We start from the raw sequence: 19,942 nt of genomic DNA, 5'->3' as shown, positions 1-19,942 counted from the left end.
TATATTCTAAATTAGGATTGTATATTCACTTGTTATCGTGGACCTTTTTGACATGTGGAAATATACTGACACTGTATTCCTTGTTGCAGATGAGTTTCTGTCTACAAGGGTAGGGAGGTAAACTTTTGGAATATGGATTTGTGTGTCTGAATGGAGGCTGGGATAGATTATTTTAGGGATTAAATGTGCTCAGGCAATCCAATAGTTACGAACAGAAATCAGGCTGCAATTCAAGCTAGTTCTTAGTACTGCTGATAATTAAAACAAGAGATTGGAAGGGCAATATAGGTAATGAAAATTATATGGCTGATTTTTAGTATCTGTCAACAAGAGAGAATTTGTGGCTGTTTCAGAAGATTTTTTTACTGTTGGTTGTGGCAGTGCATCTTGGCAGCAACAAGCTCTCCCATGGCTGTTTTCTCGCTCAAGTAGCATTTTCTCCCCCCACACATATATGCTTCCCCAAATTTCCTTAGATGAGCTTTTGGCCTCAGAGTCAGGCTAGCATTGTTATTAAGTGATTTGTGCTGGGTTTGGGGAAGTATTGCCAAAAATTCACGCAACAGAGAAGAACATAAGACTAGGAGAATTTCAATTCAGGCTTATCTTATGAAGGCAATCCTCACAATCTGTCATTTGTAGTAGGCAAGCCAGCTGGCAGGGATAGTTTGTGATATAAATTATCCATCCGTTCTGAATTGCAAGGGAACAAGAGAGCTTTTGTGCTTTGAAGACACGAAAGGGGCATTCTTCCTTTATTCACTTAACACAGCATCTTTACTTACTTTTTCCTTTCTCTGTATTAATAATAGATTCCAAGGCTACAGCACTTCCTTTAATGTTTATGTAGAGGCGTGGATCTGTCTTGAAACCTCTCTCCCCTCTGGAAGTCATTTCCTTCTGTCAGCCTTTGGTGGTCTTTAATATTATTTTTGAAAATTAACCTAATGGCAAAACAGGTGAAAACAAACTGACTCACAAGGTAGTTCTGCATTAAAGGTATCTAGATTAGTACTGCTTTTTTCAGTGCCTGCTCCAATACAGTCTCTGCAAGAATCTGAAAATGATGAGTTGTCTTTTCCCTAAGTATATTTACTGTATTACCATGTAGAGCTCTACCATGGTTAACATATTCTGTCTGAAGTTATTTTTTACAAAACTAGAGAAGAACTAATGTTCGAGTGCTGATTCATGGGCCAAAGAATGAGAAATCTGTCCCTTTCTAAACACAGCTTGTTGTAGTTCACACTAATGACAGGGATGATTGAAAAAAACCCTTGAAGAGTAGATTTTCCAGAACTTCCGTAGAGTCAGTCAGTCTGTCTGCCTTTTTCTCCCTCTCTCCCTCCCTCCCTCCCTCTCTCCCTCCCTCCCTCGGCTGTCCATCTCACAAACAAGAATGTCTGGGTGGCATACAACAAATAGCTCTTTTTATTGAGATCTTGACCTAACTTGTGAAGCATGATAAAAACAAATACCAGTGGGATGTACTTCTAAGCCATTTTTGGTGTAGTGGTTAAGACACCAGGCTACAAACCAGGAGTCTGTGAGTTCAAGTTCTGTCTTGGACATAAAACCAGCTGGGTGACTTTGAGCTACTCACTCTATCTCAGCCCTAGGAGGAAGGCAAAGGCAAATTTCTTCTGAAATTTTGCCAAGAAAACTACAGGGACATGTCCAGGCAGTTGTCAGGAGTCAACACTGACTCAAAGGCAAAGAGAACAGGGAGAGGGAGATGCTTCAAAAGTGTTTAATGTTATATCCAAGCTTAGTTTTTCATTGCATTTATATAGTATGTTTTCTGCCAAATCAGTAGAATTCAGTTAAGCACAACAGTTACAGGCAAACATAGATTTGGTAGGGAGATTTTTAAAAGGTTTTGTTGAATTTGCTTGTTCTGAGCTTACATGTCCAATGCAGTTTTGTCTTGGTGTGTAACTAATTCAGTCAGAGATCTACTCTGAAAATCTCAGCCTCAAGACTGTCCTTAAGTGATATGATAATAGCCATTGTGTCTTTCATTTTTCTTTCCAAATGGACCAAATTTCATCCAGGGGCTGCCTCTGGTCTTGTTGCTTCATCATTTGCCACTGACCACAAGATGCAATGGGATAGGTATCACTGATTACTATAGAGCCTACAATTTTCTGGTTGTAGGAAGAAAGGTACATTTTCTCCCAATTCAGGGATAGCAGATATTCTCTCCTCTCTTCTAAGTGTTTGGTTGGGAAGACTTTGGAAAGCTCCTCTGCTTTCATAAGGTTAATTAGAAGAACCCCTCATTTATCAAATCAAATATGTTTATAACAGACTTTGAACAGCCTTAATTCTCATTTAGCGACTGTTCACAGTTGGAACAGTGATAAAAAAGTAACTTTACAACCAATTCAGTAGAATAGAATAGAACTGGAAGGGACCTTGGAAGTCTTCTAGTCCAGCCCCTGCTCAAGCAGGAGAACCTACACCATCTCAGACAGGTGAGTGTCTAGTCTCTTCTTAAAAATCTCCAGTGATGGAGTGCCCATGATTTTTGGAGGCAAGCTGTTCCATTGGTTGATTGTCCTCACTGTCAGGAAGTTTCTCCTTAATTCCAGGTTGCTTCTCTCTTTGATTAGTTTCCAACCGTTGTTTCTTGTCCTTCCCTCTGGTGCTTTGGAGAACAACCTGCCCCCCCTCTGCCTTTTGGCCACCCCTCAGATATTGGAACACTGCTGTCATGTCACCCCTCGTCCTTCTCTTCATTAAACTAGACATTCTTTTATTTGTGGTCTTTGCAGGTCTGTAAAGAAAAGGAAAGCTGAAGTAAAATCATAAGTAGAGTCATGGTTTACCTTAGTAACAGCTTTGTTTAGCAATCAATTTGCTGATACCAATTGTGGTTGCTAAATGAGGACTATAGTGTTGAGACTGCAATAACTGGACTGTTTTCATGTACTTTTTGCAATCATAAGTGATGATGAATGTCCTCTGGAAAACATTTGAAGTGCTATTTCTACTATTCAATGTGTGTATATTTAACAACAACAACAACAACCCCAGTGAGGCACTATCTTGACGTGGTTATGGGGCTTGTGTACTCTGAAGAAGATGAGAACTATGCCAGAGGTTCAACCATACTGGACAGGTCTCATAAGAGGAGTCAGACAAAGAGTGTCTCTCCCATAAAAAACATGGTGAGACGTAAATTTCAGAATGCCATACTGGCTCGGATGTTGCCCGGGTTAACAAGGTCCACGCTAGAGGTTGGGGTTCCTGAACATCTGGTGAAAAATGGGTTACAGGACTCGGGACTGTTGGCTGAGCAGCCAGGGCCAGCAGCTGCAGAATTACTGGAAGAAAAGGTGTTTACCCGTCGCAAATACACAGTGATTGAAAACAAAGAAATAATGATCTGTTATTACAGATCAAGTCCAATAAAAAGAGGATATCTAAAATGAATGCACCAGTTCTGGAAAGAACAACATTCAGAATCAGAAATAACAGAACAGAGACTAGCAGATCAATGCCGATTTATAATACGAAATAAAGTATTCACAGAAACAGAATTGGATGAACTGCAAAGGTTTACCCAGGGCAAAGAAATCAGGGCCTTGCCAGAAGTAATTCAGAATGTAGAGGCAAGCCAGAAGGAGTTGGCAGTGAAGGAATCCAGCAGAGATATACAACTGTTTGGAAACCAGGTGCCTTTTCCTCAGGAAGAACAAATCTCTTTAACTAAAGAAATTAAAGAATTGAAACAAAGAATAACTGAGCATCTAGAACAGCACAAAAATAACAGAATAAGGCTGCCTGCATTGAAGCTTGTTCCAAAGAAACAGCTAGCACAAACATTAAAAGGTGCAAATACTGCAATATCAAGTATAAGCACCAATTCACTGCAAGAAACAAACCAACTAATGTACAGCACAGCTGCAATTATAACTGAATACCTGGGATGCAAAATCAACAAAGAAGAAAAATAAACAAACGGTGCACCACAAAAATGGAAGGTTAGAGTAGAAAATAAGGTCAGCAAGTTAAGATCACATGTAAGCAAGCTAGAACAGATGAAAGAAAAGAAGCTGAAGAACAAGAAGACCAAAGAATACCTAATCAAGAAATACCACTTAGAAACAAGGAAGATCAAGGAAATAATAAAGCAGCAAATAACAGTTATAGCCAGGAAAATCAGTAGATACGAAGCTTGAATTGCAAATTATAGGCAGAACCTCCAATTTCAATCCAATCAGAGACGTTTCTACCAATCCATCAATGGAGAAACTGTAATGAATCAGTCAGTACCTGACAAGGAAGAAACAGTGCAGTTCTGGAAGCAGATATGGGATAACCCAAAGAAACACAACAAGGATGCGGGTTGGTTAAAGGAGGTGGATGCAAATAAAACAGAAGATTTAAAATAAAATAAAAGATCTAGTAATACCAACAAAAATGGTAGAAAAAAGAGCAAGGAAGATCAAAGATTGGTCAGCACCAGGTGAAGATGAACTGCATGGGTTTTGGTTGAAACATCTAACTCATTGCCAAGCAATTCAACAATATACTACAAGGAGGAGAAATTGAAAAGTGGCTAACAACTGGGAAAACCTACCTAATAATGAAAAATCCAGCAAAAGGGGCAACACCAGGCCAATTACCTGCTTACCAACAACTTTCAAATTGTTAACTGGTGTGGTAGCTGATGCAGAATATCTGAAGGACAATGATGAAGATGCACTGAAATTAGTGTATCAGGAAGGCTTACTGACTACTGGAGAGACCAAACTGACGTACAAGAAAGACCAAATGAAGAACAGAATAGAAGCATGGGAAGACAAAGCACTACATGGCCAGTACATTAAAAAAATAGCTGGGAAAGCAGATAATAACAACACCTGGCAATGGCTAAGAGCAGGAAAGTTGAAGAAAGAGACCAAGGGACTAATTCTGGCTGTACAAGACCAAGCCTTAAGGACAAATGCATACAAAGTCAAAATTGAGAAGACAGCAACAGACAGTAAGTGCCGCCTATGCAAAAAAGCTGAAGAAACAATGGACCACCTGGTAAGCTGCTGCAGGAAGATCGCACAGACTGACTACAAGCAGCGGCATGACAAAGTAGCAACAATGGTGCATTGGAAGATCTGCAAGAAATATCATTTGCCTGTAAGCAAGAACGGGTGGGATCATAAAATAGAGAAAGTCATAGAAAATGATAAAGTTAAACTGCTCTGGGACTTCAGAATTCAAACAGACAAGCACCTGCAACATAACACCCTTGACTTAATAATTGTCGATAAGAAAGACAAAAAAGTCTGGATAGTGGACGTGGCAGTGCCTGGAGACAGCAGAATAGATGAGAAAGAACTGGAGAAGATAACAAAATACAAAGACCTACAAATACAAATAGAAAGACTGTGGCAAAGGCAAGCAACGGCAGTACCAATAGTAATAGGCACCTTGGGTGCAATCCCAAAACAACTAGAGCACCACTTGAACACCATTAGCATTGACAAATTCGCCATTAGTCAATTGCAAAAGGCAGTTTTAACCTGTTCCACTGGTTAATTGTTCTGACTGTCAGGAAGTTTCTCTTAGTTCTAGGTTGCTTCTCTCCTTGATTAGTTTCCATCCATTGCTTCTTGTCCTGCCTTCAGGCGCTTTGGAGAATAGCTTGACTCCCTCTTCTTTGTGGCCACCCCTGAGATACTGGAACACTGCTATCATGTCACCCCTCACCCTTCTCTTCATTAGACTAGACATACCCAATTTGTCAAATAAAATATTTAAGCTACTAACTGGAGGTGATAAATACCTTTTAAGTAAATGTAAACTACAGCACGTAGGACTCTCATATTGAATAAAGCTAATCCTTTTTTGCTTCGGAAAGCAGTATTTTCTTTTTTAGCAGAAAGCCCATCCTTTACCCATCCTTAGTATTTTTGGCATCTGAATAAAGGCAAAATTTGGGATTGGCCCAATAGTCAATTGGTGTAAAGGCTTTCACAGGCCGGAGTGATTGAGGAGCTGTTTGTTTTCTGTTTCAAGTGCACCCAGTCAGATCCAGGTTTACTTCCCCAAGAACATTAGCCAGTGGTTAAAGGGACTGAAATGAAGTGGGATTTCAACTTTCCCCAGCATGTCTGAAAAAAAAAAATCAAAACAGGGATCCTTGGTGCTTTCTGAACTTGGTTGTTTTCTTGCAAAGGTTTTGTTACCCAAACTAGGACTAGCACCGATGATGTTACCTAGTTTGGGTAATGAAAAGTCTGTAAGAAAACAACCAAGGACCTCTCATTTCAGCCCTGAGCTACAGATATTCTCCTTATCAAAAGCATTCTGGAGTGCAATGGAAAGCAATCTCCATTTGTTTGAATTGTGAATGATAAAAAGTGAGTAGCAGATTTCAGTGAGGGTGTAATCCATGATGAAGTACTGTTTGAGAGATCAAGCATTTCCATAGTAGGCTTGCCACAAAGAAGGGAAGCAAATCAGTTTTGTGTTAATAAGACTGAAGTTTAGATTTATAGATAGGGGAAGTGATTTGAAATCAAATAAAGTGAAGATTATTTTTAGGATCCTACAACTTTTGATTTCAGACATGTTTCTGATTTAATTCCTTAACATATTACCAATATTATATTTCCCACTTTATTTTTCAGTGCACAGTTATATTTCCCACTTTATTTTTCAGTAGTAAAGATTCAAAGTTATAGTCCAGTTATGGGAATGGCGTTGTATTAAAGTCAAATGTCTATTGAAACCAAATTTAATGATCTATGTAATTTTACATTCTTTATGTAGTTATGCAGAGGCTTGCGGAGCGCGGATCCACCCTCCGCCGGCATGCAGGCAAATCCTGCTAAAGGGCTTTTCCCCCCCACTGGATCCGCGCTCCGCAAGCCTCTGCCGCCGGCGGAGGGTGGATCCGCGCTCCGCAAGCCTCTGCCGGCGGCAGGGCGCGGATCCAGCCGGCGGCAGAGGCTTGCGGAGCGCGGATCCACCCTCCGCCGGCATGCAGGCAAATCCTGCTAAAGGGCTTTTCCCCCCCACTGGATCCGCGCTCTGCAAGCCTCTGCCGCCGGCGGAGGGTGGATCCGCGCTCCGCAAGCCTCTGCCGCCGGCGGAGGGTGGATCCGCGCTCCGCAAGCCTCTGCCGGCGGCAGGGCGCGGATCCAGCCGGCGGCAGAGGCTTGCGGAGCGCGGATCCAGTGGGGGGGAAAAGCCCTTTAGCAGGATTTGCCTGCATGCCGGCGGAGGGTGGATCCGCGCTCCGCAAGCCTCTGCCGCCGGCTGGATCCGCGCCCTGCCGCTGGCAGAGGCTTGCGGAGCGCGGATCCACCCTCCGCCGGCGGCAGAGGCTTGCGGAGCGCGGATCCAGTGGGGGGGAAAAGCCCTTTAGCAGGATTTGCCTGCATGCCGGCGGAGGGTGGATCCGCGCTCCGCAAGCCTCTGCCGCCGGCTGGATCCGCACCCTGCCGCCGGCAGAGGCTTGCGGAGCGCGGATCCACCCTCCGCCGGCAGGCAGGGCGCGGAGGTCCGGAGACCTGCCGACGTTTGGGGAGGTTTGGGGAGGTGCGCGCGCACCTCCCCAAACCTCCCCAAACTTCGGCAGGTCTCTGGACGGCGGCGGCTTGGGAGAGGTGCGCGCGATCCCGGAAGCACCGAAGCCTCGGCCGCGCGCAAGTCCTCGGTAAGTTCTTTTTTTTTTTTGTTCACTGGAGTATAAGCCGAAGTGGATTTTTTCAGCCCAAAAAGTGGGCTGAAAAATTCGGCTTATACTCAAGTATATACGGTAGTTTTAATGTACTCGTGTACATAATATTTCATTACTTGACATACTGCCTGTGTGGGGCATGAGGGAAGTTGGAGACAGGTTATCCTTGTCTAATTCATGCACACTTTGATGCTCCCATTCTGTAAATGCCAAATTTCTTTCCTCAAATGGACAAAACCTTTGTCTTGTGGTTTGGGGAAACTCACATAGTAGACTGTCTTAAGCATTGGCAGGCATTTGTCAAACATGTTTGATGCAATAGCTCTTCTCGTTTACAGGTCACTATGGAGTACGTTTTTAGAGCTGCAGATTCTGAAATTTATCCTCCCCTGAAGTTCCTACCTTTATCTTCACCCAAAGTTTTTGTTATGTCATAAAAGTTGATAGCAGCCTTGTTTCAACCACATTTCAGGTTCTAATCTCCTGGCACCAAGGAAATCTCTTACACAACCCAAATCTTCTAAAAAATGTGTTACAATCAGTCCCAATCAGAAGGAAAAGACAAAAAGATGTTTCTCAGAACCCCCCCTCTCCCCCCCCAATTCTGCAGCTGCTGATGCATCACCATAGCAATTGCCCCCATCTTTGATTCTACCAGTAAGACTGCTGCTGGATTTGGACTATATACTTTTATCTGAATCTCCTCAAACTTGACAGTCAGTTTTACAGACAAGAACACATAATAGATTGTTCTCCCTAGTACCCCTCCATGCTCAGTATTGTGATTATTGGACCAAAACGAGCTCCCTAGCAACCATTCTGCCTTTGGAGAATGTCTTTCTCTGGTTTCCTTCCATTCTACATCCTCATATGAGCCATAAATCTTTTCTATGGTTTGGATAATGAGCCTCTTGTCATCAGGCTTTTCATGGTCTGGATAATTCCTTATGTTCCTGAGATTGCATATGATGCATAATACTGAGCCTAATGTGCTTTGATCATCAGCTTCATATTCTTTTTTCATCCCCTTCTATTCAAGCATCTCAGTTATCTACTTAGTTTCCATTCATTGGGATGATTGATAAGCCTATACGACATCACAGTTAACCCACAATGCCTGTTCTGCCTCCTTCCCTCTGTAATCTTGGGGTGCTGACCACTTCCAGACTTTAGTTGTGCATGGCCTTTCACATGAAGATCCCTCCTTTCTTGCCACAAGAGACAGTGTATCTTTGAATATGCCTCTACTGTAGTCTTCCAAGGTGCCTTAAATCGAGGTTCTATCCCATTCTCTAATACATAAATTTAATTGACTTTATTAGAGGATGTCAAGATTGTACAAAGTTCACTAGTTTCAGGAATAGAATATTCCCGAGGACTCCCAAAATATTTTGCTCCCCCAATGAAACATTTTACTCCTCTTCCAGGCTGTGCATTTCAGGGGATTGTTCTATGATTTCTAAAGAAAATGTTCTGCTTCAATATATTCCAGGGATAATCTAATGCCTAAATAGGTGTTTTTCATCTGGAATGCTCTCTGTGACAACTGAAACCATCATATTCTGGCATTCTCTAGATTATTTCATAAAACGGAGTTTTGCACATGCCTAGAATGAACCTTATCGCTAATTCATCCTGGTTTCTCCATCTATTTTGCTACCTAATGAATAGGTTGATGAATAGTTACCAAGGTCTTTCTTGGAAAGAATCTGACCCTATAACAAATAAAATATTTTTCATATAGTACATTGTCTTTGTCTGAAAGCCCAACAGTCATCAATTTGCCAATTAGTATAAGAGGTCAACATCTCTCCAGACCTAATTCCCATGCTTCCAGTTTTGCTGACTCTATGAAACCAATTTCTTTCTTTGTAGAAAATTTGTATAAAGTGAAAAAGGGTAGGTGCTGATTGTTTTAGCACTTATTAATTGTATGTAACTCAAATACTTTGGCCACCTAATGAGAAGGAAGGACTCATTGGAGAAAAGCCTAATGCTGGGAAAGGTTGAGGGCAAGAGAAGAAGGGGACGACAGAGGTGGCTGGATGGAGTCACTAAAGCAGTAGGCATGAGCCTAAATGGACTCCAGAAGATGGTAGAGGACAGGAAGGCCTGGAGGAACATTGTCCATGGGGTCGCGATGGGTTGGACACGACTTCGCAACTAACAACAACAGTTTTATGTATAGTGGGACATCTCAGTCAGGCCCTTGCTGCCAGCAATGTTCTGTACTCACACATAAAGAGGCAGGAAATTAGCATGGCCTTGAAGTTATATTCTTCAAGGGCGCTCTCCCTCTGCATAACTAACTGTCAAGTATGCACTGTGAAGCATAGATGACAAATGTCAACCTAGGCTTTCCAGGCAGAAGCAGTGTTTCTAGGCAAAATCATTGAAGGAGAAATGGTTTTATATATTTTTTTAAAAAAAACCTTTATGTGAATCTTGCCTTCTTTCAGATTCACCATTTCTGTGTTAAATTCTGAGATGTTTATTTATTAATTATATTTGATACATATATATAATCCTGCCTCATATATGTGACTATGCAGTTTACAATAAAATAGATAAAATACATACAGTAACATAGAAATAAAAACATACAGCAGCTGAACATTATAAAGCAATCCAAAACGATCTTTATCACATACCTAGGATCCCAGGTCTTGAAAAATTGGCAAGTTGTGTCAAGTTTTCAGGACCTTGTGAAAGGCCAGCAGACTAAGGTAATCTCAGAGGCAGTGAAATATCTAGGCACTTAAGTCAGAAAAGATCCTTTTCTTGGTCTCCATCAGCAACATTTCTTAGCTGATGGCTCCTCCTATCGAACTGGGCAGAACAGTAGATAGTCCCAAAGGTAATCTGGTCCCAAACCATAATAATACTAATGTATAAACCTTTGCTATTTGTAATAGATTGATCATACTTTAGACATTAGAACAGAATAGAATAGAGCTGGAAGGGACCTTGGAGGTCTTCTAGTCCAACCCCCTGCTCAAGCAAGAGAACCTTAAATTATTTTACAGCATCTTGGGTGAAATCAATACTTTTTATTGGGGGGTTGGCACTAATTTTTCATTTTGTACATTATTGGGATTTCTGCTTCTCTTATTCTGCAAATCTGTGCTGTCATGAAAATCCCCACCAACTCATCCTATCAGACTTTTTTCTATAGTACAGACCTGCAGCCTATACTGAAGTTGACTCTGGTTACCTGCCTTGCTTTAAAAATCTTCCCAGAAGGTCTGTTAGAGACCTCTGGGTGAATCTGTTCTCTCACTGGTTCTATTAATTTAGTTAAGTTTAGTTAACCTCATATTTTGGCAATGACCTTGTGGCTGAAATGAAGTAGTTTGCTTTGGCACTTAAGCATGGAAGTAATTAATTTTAGAACATTGAATAGGAATTATTCAATGGGAAGGATCAGTTATTTGGATAAAAACTTTCCCCAGTTTTATGCTCCTGGTTACAGTACTGAGCAATGAAACTTGTAGAATTCCAACCTGGAGTGCTAACCAATTAATAATAGCTAAGTCAATTTGTAGATATATATACAATTATATCCAGGATAATGTCTATTCTGTGCGAAAGGAATAGAAATATTTAATAAATTCACATTCTTTTCAGAATAAGATCTATAAAAGTAAGGTGTATTTTCTATATAACCCACTTACCAGCTATCTTGGACAAAAAGCTTACATTTTGCCTCCCTTGTATTTGCCTGCTCCTCTTCTGTTTTCCTTCCTTATTTGAATTGTGTGAGATTTGGGTGGGAGTGAAAAGCAGGCTCTTCTCATCAGTGATGGCTGAAGAACAGACTTCAAAGCGTTTTAGCATCTTTAATTTTGTCCACTTTTTCCCAAGGTCCTGTTGTGCATGTAGGAAAAGAAAACCAGTTTTTGAATGTCCTTCCCTGCAGTCCTTCAGCAACACAGCACAGTTGGGAGCTTTCATGTTAGCCAGCTTCCATGGTTGACATACAAAACAATAATACGTCAGGGTAATTTTTAAGATACAGTACTTTGCAAATCTTTCTGTGCTTTGCTTTTATCTGTGGAAAACTTCTATGCTTAGCAGGCCATTTAAATTTCATGTTATGGTCAACAATTTTGCAGAATGAAATAAGTATGGTTGATATTCAGATTATTTTGGTAACAATCATAATTAGCATATTTCAAAAATAAGGTGTTAGTATTTCAAGGGGCTTACAATGTAAAAATCATGATAGAGAAATATCAGAGAAAGTGAAGGAAGGGTTAAAGGCAGGAATAATATTTTTTCTTTTTTAATTTTTTAGTTAGTTATTTTTTAATAGTTTTTTAGTTAGTCATACCAATAAGAAATGGGTCCAAAATCTTTTTTTCAGGGCTTCATGGAAATGGTAACATTTGAAGAGGGATTGGATAAAAATAGCATTCACTGAAGTGAATAGACACAAAGGGGTTGCAGAGAAGCTCTCTATTTTATCTTTCTCATCTATACTTTTATTGCTTTGTATAAAACAAAGACTGAATTCTCTCCTTGTTCCTGATATCAAAATTCATATTTCTCTTACTTTTCTTTGCTTAAGGGGCATCAACTTTATCCTGATCAAGGAAGGAGAAGTCATAAAGAGGTTCTTATTATTAATCCGATTTCTTTTCTCTACTCTTGCAACTTCCTGTGAGTTTCATAGTTTGCTTATTTGTTTGTTTGTTTTTAGATTCTGATGTTCTGTTCTTCTAGAGGCCAGCCAATATTTGGGGACAGGTTTTTAGCTGCAGCCGTTGGAAAAAGACAGGAAAATCTTGTATGAATTCTTAGATTCTTAATTAATTTTAGTGATTTCTGTTCAGTTCAATTGACATCACTCCTTTTCAAAATGTCTTATAATTTTTATTTATTTTTCAGATCAAAGCTTAAGAATTTTTGCTTTTTCAGACCTTGTTTCCTATAGCTAGGAAACATATATATTTCTGTACAAAGTCCTCATATTGGACCTACACTTGTTATACTGTAGTTGAAAATTCCAGGCTCAATTGTGGTCCTTAAATGAGGGTTCCCTGTACTTTCCACTGATATCAAAAGGATTTAAATTACAACAGTTTTACCTATCATCATCACAATGCAGCTAGTACTGCATGTAGCCAAGAACTGCTAGTCCAGTTATGCTGCTCTTTTGCTAGTAAAACCACTCAAATTTTTCATACAATTGTCTATGGGCTCAAATATGTGTACCTTTGTGTTAGGAAAAAACCCTAGAGTATGAATATAATTTGTACGCATACCCTGGTTATTGTGTCATGGTATTTGAAGTGACAGTTTATTTTGCTGCCACCGTAAAGGCAGGGAAAGGAAGATATGTGTAAAATTGGCTTTCTTCTGCGTATTACTGGTAAAATGTCAGGAAGTTCAGAACATTGCAAACGAGTTAGTGAAGTTTGCATTAATTATTATACCCTGCTACAAGGTCCTCACATGAACCCAAAATACCTGTAAATAAACTTAGGTGAAAAAACTGCAGCATTTCCCCTCTTTCCCTATTGCAAATCTGTATGTTAAGGAGCTGGGCAATGCTGGCAGGGAACTCAGACCAGCATCTGGATGGATGGCATTCTTTGCATGGATCTCTCATCATGCTAGGAAGTCCTGTGTCACACTGCGTGCAAAGCACATCTCCATGTGAATTAAGGTTTTCCATATGAACACTTGTTATGGTAGTTCTTTTTTAAAAAAATCCTTGGTGTTTTGCTAAAACCTTATTTAGGAAAAAAAATTCTTGTTAATATCAGGGAACTCAGGTGCCCAAAAGTGTTATATGTTAATCGTTATGTACTTGTGGCAACATCACTGTGTAAATATGAAAAGATGGAGTGTGTGTTATAATATTACAATGCACAAATAATTCACTTTATGCCAAGTGCAAATACCTATGTCAAGGAAGTGATGGTTCCATTGTATTAGATGTATTAAAATTGGCTTAAAATAGCTATCTCTCATAGATTCTTTAATTATTTAATTAATTAGGATTTCAGTTTGGTTAGGGAGTTGGATTTATTGGTTGATCCTAGTTTGATCATTTGTGCATTAAAATGAGGCATGATTGGTAATTCTGACTGAAAACCTACAAAATCCATGTAATTTGGGATGTCTGCTGTGCTAGAAGCAGCTATGAATTCTGTTAGGTTTGAACTGCATATATAGAAAAATAATGCTACTATGGTTAGTGGTTAAGGCAAAGGGTAATCTCTGTCTCTCTCTCTGTCTCTGTCTCTGTCTCTGTCTCTCTCTCTCTCTCTCTCTCTCCCTCTCCCCCCCTCCCTCCCTGGTTGCAGAAGTCATTTGTTGGATATGAGTGTGTGTATGTGGACATGCATGCATGCATACTGCCCTGTCTGATGTGAAATAGTAACAGCTGGTGTACAGCTGTATACCTTGTTCTGGGAAATTTTCTCATAGCCAAGAAAGATTGAGATTGACAGTGGTTTTTCTGAAGCATTTTTATAAGCCTTTTCCACTGTTATAATTCTTATTAAATATTTCTGATTCCACAGTGGCACTTCCCCTCTAGTTCTTAACTGCTTTACAAGTTCATTTATCTTCATGTCCCTAGGATTCAGCCCATGCTGTAGTGGATGGCCGACTATGCTGTGAATAGCTCAGACTTCTTTTGTCTTGATTGAGTAAAATGTTTCCCTGTTGTCCATCCAGACAGACAGCCGAGCTTCTATCATGCCAAAGCTTGGAAACAATAAGCACTGTCCTTTCTTGCTACTATGTAATAGAAGGCTGTCAAGGCATTGGTGAAAATTTCTGAAAGTGTTTCTTTAACAGAAGTGCCTGTGTTCTTGAACCCCAAAGCTTAGGAATGTTTGTTTTATTTACAGTTCAGAAAAGGGTGTGTCTGCCTTTGTGTGGTTTTTTTTCCCTTGACTGACTTATTCCTTTTAGAGCGAGGGGTGATTTTGTGCATAGATCCTAAAGCTATAAAAATCTTCATGCTACATTAGTGGACTTTTGTAGAATTAATTGCATTGTTTTTGTCTGCTTAAATGAATGCTAGATTCCTTCTCCTTGTTGCTATACCCAAATTTTGTCCCTTCCTTCTGCGCTGTATATTTCTTATAGCTGAGAACATTCTCGCTGGAATGAGAATTCACTCCAATGTGTTGCAATTTCAGCTTGGCTCTTGAATATGTAGTACTGTTATCTTCTTTTGGTCTTGTTGCTGAAGAGTCTCTTGGAATATCCACACAAAATCTCCTCAGCTTCCTTCTTACAATATTTTCCATTAACACAGAGAGTTACTAGGGGGGCTGAAATAGGAAATGGGTTTTGGTTTGGGCTCAAAATAAACACAGAATGGTTCAGTTTCTTTTGAACTGTTTAGGGGTGACGATGGTTCAGTGGAGCGGAAACTCAATGTTTAGATAGTTGCAGGTTGAGGCAAATAAAGCAAAACAAAATAGGAAGATCTGACAGAGCAAGCTGGCTAGGCTGATGTGCTTCATTCAGTTCTCCCTTTCACCTCTGCATGCTCCTACATTGGCTATACCAGGGGTAGGCAACCTCAGCTCTTTTACGACTCATGGACTTCAACTCCCAGAATTCCTGAGCCAGCTGGCTTAGGAATTCTGGGAGTTGAAGTCCATGAGTCATAAAAGAGCCGAGGTTGCCTACTCCTGGGCTATACAATGGCTCACCCACCAATTTTCCCAATTTCTTCTTCCCTTCCTACCTTCTCTTATGTGCTACTCCTGAGGCACAGCATAGCCAAGCCTCAAGATGTTGGGCTTGTTGACTGGAAAGTCAGCAGTTAGAGACCTAAGCACTGTATCACAGGGTGAGCTGCCATGACTTGGCCCAGCTTCTGCCCACCTAGCTGTTTGAAAGCGTGCAAATGCAAGTAGATAAATAAGCATCACTTCAGTGGGAAGGTAACACAGTGTTCTGTGCACCTCAGCATATAGTCATGCCAGCCACATGACCATGGAAGTATCTTTGGACCATGCTGGCTCACTTGACTAGGAAATGAGATGAATACCATCCCGTATGACTAGACAGGGGAAACTTTTACCTTTTATAAAAAAACTTTTCTGTTACTTCACCAATTATGAGTCATTCATCTTGTGAAACATCTCCATCAGGGATATACATATATTGAATAAGTGCTCAAATTTTGATCTGTATTTGGTCCATTCTTAGCAAAATACAAATCTCAGTCTGAATGTGGACCAGTCAAGGCTGGATATGCTGTGCATTAAATGGTTTGTGAACAGAATATCTGCAAACAGCCAAATAAGAATGTGGACTATATCCTAACATGAGTTTTTCCAAATCATAACGTTCTCCTGAGGTATGGACTTTTGATTTCCAAAATTCCCAGCAGTGGTCATGTTAACTGGAGAATTCTATATTTAGCATTAACATCTTGAAGGGGACCCAGCTGAGGAAAGTTTCTGTAACCAATCTTAAATGGGACCCATGTTAAATCATTGAAGCTTTTTACTAAAACATTAAATACAATGTTCTGGAATTCTACAATATTTGCAAACATACAGATAGACTTTCTGGGAAAGATAAACATTTTGTTTTGTTTGTGATGGGGACCCCATGGTATTTGACAGAATGACCGGTGCCACATAAGATATAAAAAAGTTGAGAACCACCCTTCTACAAACATTCTCAGTTCATGTGGGTGATGATTGTACATTAAGGCAGCATTTGTCCTAGAATTAAAAAGAGCTTTTATTCTGATTTTTTAGATTAGGTAAGAATTGTCTGCGTTTGGTCAAGTAAGAGCATTTTTTTTAAATTAGAAAACATTTGGTGGAAACTTTAGACAAATTTTAAACTCTGTGGTGTAATAGTTGTAATTTTGGAGGCTTGCAAGAATTTCCCAAAAACATAGATTAGAAGAAGGGAATGCAGATACTTGGGAGTGCCATTCTCATTTGTACTAGTCGATTTTGCTAATGATCAGTGATTACAGGAGCTGTAAATCTCAAACAGCTGAAGAATGCCAGGTTATTTCTTGGATAATCTTCATAGTTCCGGGATTTGTTACAGAACATACAGAAAAGTTTATCAGAAGAAGAACATTGAACAAATGGTTTGAAAAAAGAAAAGTTTTGGAGTGACACAGATTCCCAGAAAGAGAATATCTCATAATAGTTTATGTGACATTTATTAGCTATATTTGGAGATACACCAGCAACTAAAAGAATCCGGAGGGGTGGCAATGGAAATTTTTTACATCACTATGGGAAAGGAGTGGGGTGCATACTCATATTTTATGTCTTAATAAGGCTTGTAAACCCCATGCTATTATTTATTTGATTATCCACGAAGATATAATGTCAAAGGAGCTTCCTATGTGCTTTTTCCTTCCTAGCATGGTTAGGTTTTAGCTTGTTAAAATATTTCCTTGATACCTTGACATGAAATGATGAAGTGACTGAGATGCCAATTGTAACACCAGGAGGCTGTTTGCACCAGTTCTCTGGCTTAGCTTCAGCATTTTTCATATCATCTGTGGACTGTGGGGAAAATGAAAGTGGAAGGACAGTATATTATCTTCTATGGAGAATATACATTACAGGAGAATAAATCTTATTCTTCCATTGTCAGCAGCATTGAATTCACTTGTACAGGAGTTGAGTTTGTGGGAACCTTTTTTCCCCTTGTAGTGAACTGGAAAAAAGTATCATTTAAATAAAGTGCTTGACAAATATTATCTTGGCATTTTTTTACAGTGCCTATTTTAAATAAATAAATATCAAGCCCACAGGATATACAGACATAAAACTGATAGATTAGTCACATTGTTAGGGCAACATACAGCTTAATCCTGAAATGAAGCTTGAACAAGGATTTCCAGCTCAGATTCTCCTGGGCTGCATGCATACTATGCCACACCAAAAGTAAAAACAAAAAATGCAGTGCAAAAAATACCCATTCTTATCTAGGTACTACAACATTTGTGCTTGCCTGCTTGCTTTATTTTCAGAATGTTCAAATTGCTTCTTTGTCTGTAAGGCTTCCAAGATAATGGCATCAAAAAAGAGCAAATTAATGATAGTAAAATTTACATCAGTATGTTACCATCAAGCAAAAATAACTTAACAGCTTTGACTGCATTGCCAATATCTTTTTTGTTTTCTTCTTTGTAGGAAAAGCCTTTGATATTACCTATGTACGCCTAAAGTTCCATACCAGCCGTCCAGAGAGTTTTGCCATTTACAAGCGCACTCAGGAAGATGGTCCATGGGTGCCCTACCAATATTACAGTGGCTCCTGTGAGAAAACATATCACAAACCCAATCGAGGTTTTGTCAAGAGTTGGGAAGATGAACAGCAGGCCGTTTGTACAGATGAGTTCAGTGACATCTCACCACTCACTGGTGGCAATGTGGCCTTCTCAACCCTGGAGGGAAGGCCCAGTGCTTATAACTTTGATAACAGTCCTGTCTTGCAGGTAAGAAAACTTGGAATTGGATAAAAGACTAAGTCTGACGTGTTTCATTTCTTAAGTTCCAAAATCTCGTCAATCTCTTTTTTCCTAGGGAAACTGACACCTTTCATTCTTTTCAGAGTGGGTCCTATATAGACTATTGGCATGCTTAGTTCATAGGTGGTCAACCAGGGTATAACATCAAAAGATCTTTAGTGGCACCAGCAAACTCACTTTCTCTCCATTTTTGCCTACTGTCATGGCTATTTCACAAATAAAGAATGCAAGAGAAGGATCATACTTCCTTGCTATCCCTCCCTATAAATCCTTTCCAAAACTTACTTGACACTTGACTTGGTTGCTAAAGATAATATACATAGGGAGGAAATCAAGATGGGGGAGGAAGCATTAACTTCTCTATGTGCAGGTTCCTATTCAGTCAGTCCTCAACTTAAAACAGACCTCTCCAAAAAGTTATTTATGACCCAGATTTGAAGTTGCAGTGCCCCTCCCTCTTTTCACAGTCACGTGACCATATTTTGAACACTCAACAACCAGTCCATATTTATGGCCATTTGAAGCACCTCACAGTCATATGATTGTGATTTACTGACATTTACTTCCCCTTTCCAACAAAAATGCTCCAGAGCAAATACAGGTAATCCCCCAGTTACGAGCGTTCACTTTGGTTATTCCTTCCCTCCCCACCCCCGCCCCATCTCCACCCTGCGAAGATTGAGATCCTTCACTTTCTTGGCTGCTCCAGGCCTTTGGTGCATTCACAGAGAATAGAGGCCTAAAGTAATGCAAGATCACACAAGATCAGTGGGGCGAGATCTCACGCTACTGATCTCGTATGATCTCATGGTACTTTAGGCCTCTGATCTCTTCAACAGAGGATGGAACCAAAGCTGGGGGAATGCTTCAGTGTACCTCCAGAGGATGGATCTGGGCTCTGGAGGCCTTTTTTAGGTTGCTGCTGCCCAGATCTGAGGCCAGGGGACGGTTTCACAGCCCCCCCCCTGCCCAATCCAGGCACCGGAAGACTTTTCCAGGCTGCTGCAACCTGGAAATGGGCTGCTGGAGAGCTATGTAAGTGTCCCCCAGCTTCAGATCTGGGTGGCAGCTGCCTGGAAAAGGCCTCCAGAGCCTGGATTGGGCCATGTGAGGGCTGCGCAAGCATCCCCTGGCCTCAGATCCGGGCAGCAGCAGGAACCGCAGAGAGGAGACAGATCTTTTCCAGGGGAATCTGGTGTGGCAGGAAGGGAAGGGGAAGCATGAGGTATCTTAGGGGTTCAGGGAGACCTGTTCCATCACTAGGCCATCCATGGCCTTTCCCACCTTGAGATACTTCATGTTCACTTAATGAGCCACGTGCGTCTTAATTAGCAAGGGAGTGATCTCGTTCAACATACAACATTCACTCTACAAGTTTTCGAGTTACCAGTGAAATGAGCAGGCTCCATTACACTCGTAATTCAAGGACTACCTGTAATGGATTTACTTAATTGACCACAGCATTTGCTTAATGACTTCAGCATTTGCTGTATGACATGCACTCATTTAATAACCACTGCAAAAAAGTCCATAAAATTGGGCACAGCCCTGTGCTATTTAATGTCCATCACAACTTATGACCATAATTGCATCTCCATTAATAAGTCAAGAACTACCTATATGAAGAGTGGAGAGGCAATTTTGTGTCAGTTGGGGAGAATGCATGCATATGCACGTAGGCAAGAAAAGTATAAAGTATGCTGCCTTCAGAAGTTTCTGTAAAGCAACTTTTAGCATGTAATAAAAAGATTTTGGATTAC

General features: G+C 40.4%; 1 protein-coding gene across 1 annotated transcript in view; it reads left to right on the top strand.

Annotated features, from left to right (window-relative positions):
- The window catches only part of LAMC1 (laminin subunit gamma 1), a 136,903-nt gene that overhangs the window by 49,639 nt on the left and 67,322 nt on the right, over nucleotides 1-19,942 (top strand). Inside the window, exon 2 of the mRNA XM_081323230.1 lies at nucleotides 17,845-18,149. Coding sequence (XP_081179356.1) covers nucleotides 17,845-18,149 — 305 coding nt within the window. The remainder of the gene's footprint in view (nucleotides 1-17,844; nucleotides 18,150-19,942) is intronic.

Source organism: Vipera berus (assembly GCF_964194415.1).
Source record: "Vipera berus genome assembly, chromosome: 3".
NCBI lineage: Eukaryota > Metazoa > Chordata > Lepidosauria > Squamata > Viperidae > Vipera > Vipera berus.
The sequence above is the reverse complement of the archived record's forward strand: the minus strand, read 5'-3'. Positions and strand labels throughout refer to the sequence as shown.